Source organism: Crassostrea angulata, chromosome 1 (assembly GCF_025612915.1).
Source record: "Crassostrea angulata isolate pt1a10 chromosome 1, ASM2561291v2, whole genome shotgun sequence".
In the NCBI taxonomy this organism is placed as follows: domain Eukaryota; kingdom Metazoa; phylum Mollusca; class Bivalvia; order Ostreida; family Ostreidae; genus Magallana; species Magallana angulata.
The window spans coordinates 39,764,870-39,777,828 of record NC_069111.1 but is presented as its reverse complement, the minus strand read 5'-3'; the positions used below and the strand labels follow the sequence as shown (position 1 = coordinate 39,777,828).

The 12,959-nt window shown below is 32.7% G+C and overlaps 1 protein-coding gene across 1 annotated transcript; it reads right to left on the bottom strand.

Moving 5' to 3' along the window:
• Positions 1-455: 455 nt before the first annotated feature.
• Positions 456-12,752, bottom strand: LOC128191190 (synembryn-A-like). Its single transcript, XM_052863276.1, has 15 exons — positions 12,612-12,752; positions 12,354-12,401; positions 11,790-12,009; positions 11,458-11,527; positions 11,082-11,157; positions 10,860-10,912; positions 10,417-10,585; positions 9,666-9,760; positions 9,345-9,519; positions 5,742-5,840; positions 5,440-5,504; positions 4,818-4,897; positions 4,417-4,567; positions 3,682-3,801; positions 456-2,280 (listed from the first exon to the last, which is right to left on the bottom strand). The coding sequence occupies exons 1-15, from the start codon at positions 12,690-12,692 to the stop codon at positions 2,169-2,171; spliced, it is 1,614 nt and encodes a 537-aa protein (XP_052719236.1). The 5' UTR covers positions 12,693-12,752; the 3' UTR covers positions 456-2,168.
• Positions 12,753-12,959: the final 207 nt, after the last annotated feature.

The window sequence follows — 12,959 nt, the reverse complement described above, 5'->3', positions numbered from 1 at the left end:
CTTACAGGAACAGTACACACCTTTGGGAAAGAAACATACAACTTATTGGATATAAATACTCATATATACACTTGAAGAACCTCACTGACTGAAAGAACTTGTTTTTGCCAAACGCTCACATACAAATACATATATATTTCAGGAATAAGGAATCATTCTTTGAGTATTATGAGGTGATAATTTTAGTTGGGGCATGATCAAATCCAATAAAGCCAGATTTATAAAGTACGATTCAAAATTAAAATATTAATTACCGGGTATGTAAACCCTGCTGGTGCCCCAAAAATACGTCATTTGAAATTATAAGACTATATAGTAAAAAATTAATTCGTAGTGTTATCACTGACAAAGGACACTGGAAAATGTAACTATAAACATTTCTTGCTAAACAGGTACTAGTAACTTATTTAATCAATCATTTATTTTGTTTGAATCTATAAATAAACAAACTGCAGTTTCATAGTGTTTCTCTCCATTTATTTAAAAAAATGATATCCATCATACACACACATGTAACTCTTTAACTAGTACATTTCTTTGGAAACTTATGAACAAAATACATGTATTGCACTTTTAATGAGGGAACTAAGTCTAATATTGATCAGTAGCACAGAAACAACAAATACAGACTATTGTAGCTGAATTACACAAGATGGATATGTTTGATCAACATAAACAATGAAAATGCACTATCAGGGTACATGTATTTAATAATGTACCATAGCATACCAGTAAATACATGTACAATCTTGTCTTCTTAATCAAGTAGAGCTTTGCTGGTATATATACCTTTTAATAAATATTTAAAGATGTGCCAAATTTTTAAATAAATTAATGCAAACCCATGTACATGTACATATTTTTATATCTCAAATTCTGGATTGATACAAAAATTGTTAATTAAGCAATTGCAGCAGAAATTAAAGGCAGTACCGGTATGTAATTTATGATTGAATTGTCTTTTTGTCAGCACAATCTAAAAATAATTTTTTTAAAAACAGTTTAACATGAATGATCTAGAAAGAGCTTAAATAAAACCCCAATTAAAACATTCCTCTACATAATGTATAACAAAATACATTTAAAAGTTTATATATGCAATGTTCATGTACATTTCATTAAAGATCATGTAGACTCATAGTCCGATCAATATTTCATAATCCTCTGGTTATATCACACATATAACTAAACCAAACTGAGTCAATCTGAATAATATAACTAAGAATTTTAAAACAGTGTATTAAGTAGCTGAAATTTTATTAAAGTTGATTTGGGTGTTTTTTGTTGTTTTTTTACCTGTTGTATATACTAGCACATATACCTGCTATTTGTCAAAAATGAGATTCATTTGATTTTTTTTTTTTTAATCTTCAAAAATTGAAAGATATTAAAATAATGATAATACCATAGGAAACACCAACTATCAGTATTTACAAGAACTATTTATTTCCAGATCACAATTTTTTTTCAAATACAAGAAGTAGTAGAGCAGTAACTACATGTACTTTCCTTCTCCCCCAAAGTCATCAAGCATATACATATACTTGAAATACTTTTGTAAACCTCCAAAGGTTTGTCTCAATCACTTTATCAATTGTGCAACAATTTAGAATTTATGTTGATGATTTACACTCATATGAGCACAAAGCTTAAAAGAAATTTTCAAGCATTTGGAATACAAAAATATACAGCAAATTTAGTCCCAATTCTAAAGATGCATGCACATAGTTTAAACAAGATTACATGTATACATATATATAAAAACTTCACTTAAAAAAGAAGAACCATAATTTTTTTTATAGGTGTTCTTTTGAGAAAAAATAATAAAAAATTTTAAGTTATAATCTTGAGATTTAAATATCAAGAATGAAACAACATAAATTCAACAAACACATTTATAACTACAAGCTGTTAAAACCTGACTTTGGAATACATAACTGTGTCTATGTACAATACAGCACTAGTTCGTATACACATACATGTAGGTACATGTTTTTGTATAAGTTGATAACACAGATATATCAAAATAAATATGAATAAATAGATTGAGTTAGAGTGTAATCCTTATATGGACAAAACTTCTTAGAACTTGTTACAACATGATCTGATCCACCAGTGGATGATAAACAGTTCTGTGTTTGAGAAATTCTGGATCTGCGCCTAATGGATCAGTCTTTATCCTCATCTTTCAGTTTGATGTTTTCTGTCAGTTGTAAGATGTGTTCCACAGGTTGAGGTTTTCCGTCCTCCCCCACACGACATGGCTGAATGACCCCTTGTCTATTAATGACAGGAGTTGTAACAATGAAAGACACACACATTTGCTTAACAAATTAACATTGATGTGTTATCAAATAAGAAATTTTTACATATTAAGGTAACTCCGTACCTATAAAATTATGGGTTCAAAGTTAAAAAACTTAACTTTTTTTAACTTATTCGACTTGAATTTCATCAAAAAATAAATAAAATATATATGTATCCATCCTATTTAAGATGTATGGTAATAAAAACCAAAGGCTGAAATTATCATCGGAAAATCACGCTTTTTTTGTTTAAAAATTAAATATAAGTGGATGGATACTTGTTTGTCTATTTAAATTTCATTGCTTACTATGCCAGAAAACTAAAATTAATTAAAAAAAAGAAAAAAAATGTTTACATTAGAAAAATTATAGCATTTAGATATATCACTTAGAGGAAAATAGAAAAGAGTTATTTCCCTTTGTCATTATTGAATTATGTCGAATATAAGGATGAAAAACGCTTATTAAATATCTCCAAGTAAACAATGATTCTAATTTTGGATGTGCACCTATGATAACATAGAAATTACAAATCTACTTGCAAGAATTTTAATGAATTCATGGTTTATGTAAAATGTATGACGTCACAGGAGGGTGGATTTACTTTAAAGGGACATGGTCACGATTTTCGTCAAATTTTATTTTTCTGGTTTTATTTTTTACAATGCTTTAGGAATGTATTTTTAATGATCAAATGAAATTTGGGTGCCAGTCGATGAGTTTTAAGCAATATACAGGGCTCACAATTCTTCGTCATGTAAACAAGGCTCGTGCCCTGTTTTTGTTTACATAGGTTCAATATACCAGTAAAAAATCTTTTTCAAGTTGATTTGTCTATCTTCTTATTCATTTTAAGCATAAATAAGTACCTAACGAATAACGCATGCATTTAAAGTCTAAAACTGGAATTTTCACTTAAACATTCAAAATGTAAACAAAAGCTTTGTTTACATAGCGAAAAATTTTATGCTCTGCAACTCGCTTATAACTCAACAAATGACACTCAAATTTTGCTTGACCAAAATCGTGACCATGCCCTTTTAAGTAAAGTAATAAATAAAGTAGTCTATACCAGTATACACTGTGCTTGGTTTTTTTTTTATTAAAAAAAAAAGAATACGCTATTACAAGGCAAATACTCCTTCAATTCCAATTTTGATATCAAACAAGAAAAATTGTCAATGGTTTTACAATTCCTTCACACAGAATATTTGACCTTAATAATGTAGACAAGTGATCTTTGACCTTTGAATTTACAGACATGAAAATTAAAATGGTAGTCATATGGTCTAACTACTCAAGATCCAAAATGTCAAGAGCAATACAATTTCAAATAAACCATCATAGTAATCCTTTGCAATTAGAAAATGCATACCTTTGTAATTTGTCCAAATCATTCACCAGACGCATGGCCTCATATTCTTTTTGATCGTCTGACATCTCATCTGTAGGATTCATTTTGGCTTCCTCCCACCTCCCAGTGATTGGATTTATTCTGAGAACAAAATAGCAGCCTCTGTACATGTATGCCATTAGAAACAGTAGGTTTTAAGAACCGTTATTATTTTCCTGTATTTTATTTCCTTTCCCTCTCTACAACACTTACTGATTCCTTCGTTTGGCAAACTCTATTTCATAAGACACTTACTGATCCCTTAGTTTAGCGTACTCTATTTCATATGACACTTACTGATCCCTTAGTTTGGTGTACTCTATTTCATAAGACACTTACTGATCCCTGAGTTTGGTGTACTCTATTTCATAAGACACTTACTGATCCCTGAGTTTGGCGTACTCTATTTCATAAGACACTTACTGATCCCTGAGTTTAGCGTACTCTACTTCATAAGACACTTACTGATCCCTTAGTTTGGCGTACTCTATTTCATAAGACACTTACTGATCCCTTAGTTTGGCGTACTCTATTTCATAGGAGACTTACTGATCCCTTAGTTTGGCGTACTCTATTTCATAGGACACTTACTGATCCCTTAGTTTGGCGTACTCTATTTCATAGGACACTTACTGATCCCTTAGTTTGGTGTACTCTATTTCATAGGACACTTACTGATCCCTTAGTTTGGTGTACTCTATTTCATAGGACACTTACTGATCCCTTAGTTTGGCGTACTCCTCAGTGTCCGACTCCTCTGACCCGCTGCTGTAGTCCCCCTCACAATGCCGTCCCCCCATCAACATCCCCCGGTTTGCCAGCAAACCAGCAGCATTGCCATATCCTGTGTATTTAACCATTCTAGCCACTGAAATCATAAAGTATCTCTTTTTAGAAATTACAAGAAAGGATCATACATTAAAATATAGATTCCAGGGATTGTTTACCATTTTCCATTGGGAAAGATTAACTTCAAATAATCGATTATCATTTCAGGAGTAGTTTGCTTTCAGAGTTAAATTAGTGCAAGGTTTGAGTTACAGGACATTGTCATAGTGTAATATGACAATATTAATAGTATAAACTATTCCCTTACTTCATACACATGAAAAACTTACCGCTCTCTTTACATAATATAAATAAAAATTCTGCAACCATGTCCTTTACGTCTGAGGAAGATGTAAGAAGTTTACACAATCTAAAAGAATAAATCAATATGTAACTTATTTTTTAAACTCTTCTCAAATCAAAAACCTGGTTAAACATGAACAGTTTTTAAGGTGGCTGCAATGGGATGGGTGTGCACAAGCAGGCCACAATTATTAAGAAAGTTTACTTTGGCAACCCAAATTCTTTGACCTGTTGAGGTGATGAATTTGTGTTAGATAAGTTACACTTAAACAGGCAGGTACTGTAGACTCCTTATTTTACGTGAGTATTTAATGTAGTGATTTCCCCGTTTTCTATGAAATTGTGAAAACAAAAAATTACAATTGCAGAAGTTTTATTCTAATTTCTTACAGTTCTCAACTCTCAGAAAATAAAAACAAGATTTTAAAATCCGCAAGGGGTGTCTCTCCCAATTTTACTTGGATATTAATTCCTAGCATTTAATTAGGAATCTACAGTATCTGCTTCTAATAATGCAAGTGTGAGTGATATGATATGTAACACATGAAGTCTATCACTACTATCCCCATCATAGGTAACTCATGTACCACAGAGTAGCACTTTGCTTACTTATTTCTTAATGTTTTCCCTTCTTCAGGCAATCTTCTCACATCTTCCTTCATAGGGGGTAATACCTGAATCACACAAATGAAACTCATTCTTTAGTTATGGTATATATACTTATCCAAAAAGCTACAATGCTACATACACCGTTGTTAAATACAAATAAAACTTTCCCTTGATACTTTTAGTGAAGAGGAGCCTTGTACAATTATTGTTACATCTAAAATGACAGCAATAATACTTTAAATGAACTTATGTACCTTTAATAGAAGAATTTTTTACATAATTATGCATGTTGTTTACTTTACCTTTAAACGACAAAACTTTCTTATCATCCGATTTGCTTTGCACATTTGACAGAGACTGCAAAGAATTGGGGCCAAACTGTCCTTCATGGCTTTTGAAGGCTATAAAAATAACAAAAGAATATACATGTACATGTAATTGGTTTAGAACTCATTTTCATTCATCCACTGATAAACTTATCGATGATGTATTTTATTTACAAAAGAAGTAGGGTGAATTAACCATGCATCGGACACATACCTTGGATCGGACAACTTTGTTTATAAATATACAAATAAATGTGCATGCGCTCATGTGTTGTTTCGTATATTCCTGAATTAGAACAAATGAACTTTATCATTATTAAGAATTTGACAGTCACATTGTCAAAGAAATAGCAATACTGGCATCGTAAAATGACATCAAATATGCCATTATTGAAAATTTAGTTACGAAGATTTTACACTAAAGCATTATTTGAATGTTGTGCGTTTGATTGTGAATTAGTGAAAATGCACTCTCTGCGTAAAATAATTAAAAAGAAGTAAGTTTTGAAACAAAATTTGATTAAAATAAGTCCAAGAAATTTAAACAATTAATGTCAAGGTCATAATTGCACCATATGTTCATTTCACCATGGATCGGACACAAATTAACAATGCATCGGACAGTTTTCACTGCAGAATTTCTTCTAATAATATGGAGATTATGTGCCCATTCCTTGTGATATACTTAAAATGTGAAGTAAAATAAGAAGAGGCCAATTGGCCTTAACGGTCACCTGAGTAGCATATATCCCATACACAAACTTGTCATGGAGTCTCATATATGCATCTAATTAATTAGGTTTCATACTGGAGTAGAAAAATTTTAAATTCTTAATGACGACCACATTTCAAAAAGAACTGTGAAACCTAGTATTATTTTGGTGAAAAACTAAAAGATCTGGTCTACAAAATCATGAATTTAGTTTTCCTTTCAGCTGTGTTGGAGTAAACAAGATAATTTTTTAACGTTATATGCATTAACATCTATACATCCATTTTGGCCCTGCCCTAGAGTCAAAACCCATCCTTGAGGGGACATGAAAATTAAAATTTCAGTAGAGGACTTCCTGGTAAACATAATTATTAGTCAGTTTTTTTATACAGCTGTGTGAGAATAGAGAAAAATATTTTTAAACATTATATGCATTAACACTATATTGCGCCCCCCCCCCCCCCCCCCCGACCCAGGGGCCATGAATTTCACAATTAGGTAATGGAGATTGTGGATTTCATAACCATGTATTCAGTTTTTTGCCCACATGTGTGGGAGTAGAGAATAAGATTTTTTAAGATTTAATACATTTTTACTATATGGCCATATTGGCCCCACCCTAGAGCCTGAACACCTAACAAAGGGGTCATGAATTTCACAATTTTAGTAGAGGCCCTCATGGACATCATAACCATGTATTCAGTTTTTTGCTCACATGTGTGGGTGTAGAGAAGAAGATTTTTTAAGATTTAAAACAGTTTTTCTATATGGCCATATTGGCCCCACCCTAGAGCCTGAACTCCTGACCCAGGGGTCATGAATTTTGCAATGATGGTAGAGGGCCTCATTGACATCATAACCATGCATTTAGTTTTTAACAAATATATAAGGTAGTAGAGAAGAAGATTTTCAAAGATTTAATACATTTTTACTATATGGCCATATTGGCCCCTCCCTAGAGCCTGAACCACTGACCCAGGGGTCATGAATTTCACAATTTTGATCGAAGGCCTCATGGACATCATAACCATGCATTTAGTTTTTAACAAATATATATGGGAGTAGAGAAGATTTTCTAAGATTTAATACATTTTTACTATATGGCCATATTGGCCCCACCCTAGAGTCTGAACCCCTGAACCAGGGGTCATGAATTTCACAATTTTGATCGAGGCCTCATGGACATCATTATCATGCATTTAGTTTTTAACAAATATATATAATAGTAGAGAAGAAGATTTTCTAAGATTTAAAACAGTTTTTCTATATGGCCATATTGGCCCCACCCTAGAGCCTGAACTCCTGACCCAGGGGTCATGAATTTCGCAATGATGGTAGAGGGCTTCATGGACATCATAACCATACATTTAGTTTTTAACAAATATATAAGGTAGTAGAGAAGAAGATTTTCTAAGATTTAATACATTTTTACTATATGGCCATATTGGCCCCACCCTAAAGCCTGAACCCCTGACCCAGGGGTCATGAATTTTACAATGAAGGTAGAGGGCTTCATGGACATCATTATCATGCATTTAGTTTTTAACAAATATATATGGGAGTAGAGAAGAAGATTTTCTAAGATTTAATACATTTTTACTATTTGGCCATATTGGCCCCTCCCTAGAGCCTGAACCACTGACCCAGGGGTCATGAATTTCACAATTTTGATCGAAGGCCTCATGGACATCATAACCATGCATTTAGTTTTTAACAAATATATATGGGAGTAGAGAAGATTTTCTAAGATTTAATACAGTTTTACTATATGGCCATATTGGCCCCACCCAAGAGCCTGAACCCCTGAACCAGGGGTCATGAATTTCACAATTTTGATCGAGGGCCTCATGGACATCATTATCATGCATTTAGTTTTTAACAAATATATATAATAGTAGAGAAGAAGATTTTCTAAGATTTAATACATTTTTACTATATGGCCATATTGGCCCCACCCTAGAGCCAGAACCCCTGACCCAGGGGCCATAAATTTCACAATTTTGGTAGAGGGCTTCATGGAAATCATAACCATGCAACCAGTTTTTTCCTCACATGCGTGGGAGTAGAGAAGAAGATTTTTGAAAATTTTGCTTTTTTTGCATATTTGGCCCCGCCTGTGGCACCCCAGGGGTGGTAGAGCCATGAATTTCACAATTTAGATTCTTCTTACCATAGAGATGCTTCACACCAAAAATGGTAACGATTGGCCTGGTAGTTTTCAAGAAGAAGTTAAAAATGTAAAATTGTTAACGCACGACGCACAGAGACGTACCAAGACCAATTGCAATAGGTCACCTGAGTGACTCAGGTGACCTAAAAATTTAAAAAATAATAGATACAAACATTTTCCTCAGACCACTTAGAAATCGAGTTTTACAGATACAGCCCTTTTAGTCCAAAGTTCCTGTAGGAGGTGGCACGATAAAGAACCCCTTATGATAAATATTCCTTTAAACAGAAGCACTAGTCTAAATTCCTATACATAGATTTGAGGATTTACATTAAAAGAAATCTGAATAGCAATTGAATAAATTAATTTTTCCGAGCCTTTGTATTTTTGCATTAAAACCAGAAAATGTTGTAATTTTTAATCTTTACTGTACTGCTATAACTGTCCGATGCTTGGTAAATATTGTCCGATCCATGGTGAAATAGTTCAACACTTCATTATTTTGCTTTATTTTCTACATTTTTAACAATTTCACAATTTTTTCTCCAATAATTAAGCAAGGGGAAAACCTGTAACTTTTAAAACAAGTTTTATTTATATTTGGACGATATTTGATGCGTGAACAAAGGGAAAAATCCAAAGGTGTCCGATGCATGGTGAAATCACCCTATAATTTATCAACATTTAAACCACACACCTTATCAAGTCTGCGATTTAAAAACTCCAGAAGTACTAATATAGCTTCCATATTTTTCCCATCATACTCTGCCTCTTTATTTTCTAATCCAATATCTTCATCATCCTCATTCAAGGGAGTTAATAATTCCTCATAGCAATCCAATGGTACATTAGTCAGCAAGTTAACTGTCATGCTGTTGATAAAAATATAAATTTATTAAACATTGAACAATTTCGTTGTTTAATATGTGTCATTTCTAGCTTAAAAATAATACATGACATATTTAAAGTGTGGCAACTTTAACATCCACAGGAAAGCATGAACACACAATTGAATTACCTTTGTAGTTCCTCCATTCTGTCCTTTGATTTTGTTTTACATAACAGCAATTCTTTCAGAACACAGACCAACCTCATGAAATGTGCCTCTTCCTCCTACAAGGAAGACATTAATGAAATAAAATTTCAAACAGTTAGTAGTGTGCATATAAATTGTCTGTCACTTGAAATTCTAAATATCTTTTGATGTTGCAAAAATACAAAGTTAACAAATATCACTTTCTTAATTCATTTTTCCCAACTGAACAATTGTGGACCTGGCTGTAGCTGCTGTACTGAACATCCAAGTATATAAACTGGATACATATGTAATAATTATGTACAATTTCTGCTGGTGACCTTGATCTTTCCCAAATAACCTTGAGTCAAAGTCAAGATGCACTTAGGGTTTCTATGCAATCTATGTGTAAGGTAGGAATCCAACAAACTGAATATTGCTCATTAGAAAGTGGACAAATAAATGAACAAAACAGTGTACATTTTAACCTGGTTTTCAGGGTAAAACAATACTAATACATTGTAGTTCATTTGAATAACGATATCATTGATTTTTCCAAGTATTTCAGATATCAAATATTTCTATACTATAATTGTGGTTCAGTTTACTAGATATTGTTTCCTTAGTAAGACATAAGTATTAAATCAATTTCAAAATTTCAATTGACACTTACTTTACTGTTCAGATACTTTTAAAGAAAAACAAGATTTTTCAAAACTGACATGCAAAATATTTTCACCAATTGTCCACTCACTTCATCCATATTACTTCTGACTAGAGACAGATTGAACAGGATCTTCAGAATTTCACAGCACAAGTCCACATCCTGATCCTTTAGTCCATGCTCATCCGCTTCATTAACTGATAAATCCACCACCTCCATCAGATAGGTAAAACCATGCAGCTCGTAACGAACCTTAGGTCTTCAACAAAATTTACATACAGTCAAACCTTGTTATCTCAAACTAGATAGGACTGGTTAAAACTTCGAGATATCTGAATATTCGAGATACGAAGGGTAAAATACTTAAAGTATTAAAGTGTTTGGGACCTACAAATCACTTCGACATATTATTATATTTGAGATATAAGTGTTTGAGATACTGAAGTTAAACTGTATTTACTTTACTTTGTTTTCTGGATATACAGAACTTATGAACGATGCAGAATACACCATTAAAATAATATTATTAGTACCTGGTTTCTTCACATAATGCTGTCAACAAGGAGAGGAGTCTCATGTCAAAGAACTGTAAATAGAGCATCACGTCATATCAATACCACTCTCATTACACGTATATTGTCAAAGTTTGTTAAAACCAAACTTCACCAGTATGTACACAGTGTGTTTAAATGTGTCAAAAATGTTATGAATCTGCAAATTTTGTTGACACAATATTCTTAATTGATATACCATACCTTTATTTCATGTGGTAGAGTTGGGTCTTTATAGGTTTTTAGTCTTTGGATAATGCCCTCTACACAACCATTTTTACTGATGAAAAATAGATCATAGATATGATCATCAAAATGAACAGGAATGTCAAATAAAATTCATTAGGAATAGGATGACTAACAACATACACCGTGTGCATTCAACTTGAAAAAATAAAAGTTGACTTTAGTCGAAAGTTGTAAATCTCTGCCTAAAAAATTGACCCAGCTTTTGTTAGTCTCTTTACTTCTCTTAATACAATTACAGTTTTAGGTAAGCATCTACCAGTGTGGTCTTCAATTGCTTGCTATTCTCTGAGTAGCCAGGAAAACATTTGATAAACAATCATATTCTACAAACCTGCAAATTCTTTGAGCCAACTGACTGTTAAATACCAGGTTGCAGAGGCATTTCAAGGCTTCAAGCATCACTATTTAAATAATATGATAAATGAACAATTAGTGAAATCATGTTTCATAACTGACACACAAAAATTGCTTCAGGTATATTTTGTGCAATATGCTGTCTCTATTAAAGTGCAGCAAGTGTAGATTTATAGTAACATCTGCTGGCAAAAAAAAATACGGTAAATAAATATCTGCATGAAAATTTAATATGCACGTCTGTGAGTGACTGTAAATCATACCAGTAGAATACAACTCTCTTTCTCTTTCTCTCTCTCTCTTACTTACCCTCTGGGTCCCCATTCTGAATTTCAATGAGATCTCCCTCCTCAACAGCATAATGATTCAGTCCCGTCATTTTCATTATGGTGGCAATGGTAATTTCAGACACCATATTGACAAGTTTGTCCTTCTCTCGACTGAACATCCGTAGAGTTTTGAGACATAATACATGGCATCTAGAGGAGTCTGGGGAATTCAGCCTATGAACTAAAGCATCTACAACTTTCTGAAACCAAACAATCTGCATAGTGTCAGTTTCTGATCTTTGAATAATCATTCAGTGGCAGCTTGCCTGTTTCAATCCATAGGTTTTTGGGGTTATATAAATTGATGTCTATAAAAATTAAACATTTCGTGTTCTTTCTTTGTTTCACTGTAAAGTTTTTCTGAATTTTTTACTGTAACAAACAACAAATACATGTATAAAGCAACAGAGAATATGATCAATAGTGTTTTGGGGACAATTTTTTACCGTTAAGTGTTTTTTGTTAACATTACATTATGAGATTAGCGTTTGATGTTTCTTTTTTGAAATATGGCAATATTTCAAAATGAACAAAATATTCGTACCGTTTTGGAATCTGGTGTCAAACTGGGGAAACTGAAGACCTGGGCATTCTGAAATAAAAAGGTACAGTACTTAATCATTGTCCCAATGATACAGTTTTCTTTCAGTCATAAAAGGTACATTAACAAAAAATAAGCTACAGTATAAAATAAACCAAAATGTCACGAGAATTATTTTTATGAGCATGAAGATGGATAATTAATTTATGCGCAAATGTCTGAACAATTTATTTCATTCAAAACTCAAAAAAAGATTAGTACCCGTGTTGTAAAATCATTTAGAATGTTGCATGCTTCCTGCTCGCTGCCACTCTGCAACACAGAAATGTGTGACTCCAGCATTTTGTCGTGTAAAACCCGAGAATGTTCCTGCTATCTGTTATTCTTCATCACGAAGCATCCCAATCGAGGGTCTCCTAAACGCTTGCTAATCAATCAGATGCTTGAATTTTTTAGAAGTAGATAACTCAAACACCGATTGTCTTCGAACTGAAACTGATTCTGAAAAGCTGACGGGTTTGTTAACGAAAAACATCACATAGAAATCCCGCAAACGGTAAGTTATTTTCATTTAATTGTGTTTTCACCATATATCCTTGTGTAAGAAGT

Coding starts and splice junctions, on each gene's coding strand:
- LOC128191190 (XM_052863276.1), bottom strand. CDS start 12,692: ATGCTGGAGTCACACATTTCTGTGTTGCAGAGTGGCAGCGAGCAGGAA. Junction 10,586..10,859: donor GCATTATGTGAAGAAACCAG/GTACTAATAATA, acceptor ATTTTGTTGAAG/ACCTAAGGTTCGTTACGAGC. Junction 4,898..5,439: donor GGGAAAACATTAAGAAATAA/GTAAGCAAAGTG, acceptor TTATTCTTTTAG/ATTGTGTAAACTTCTTACAT.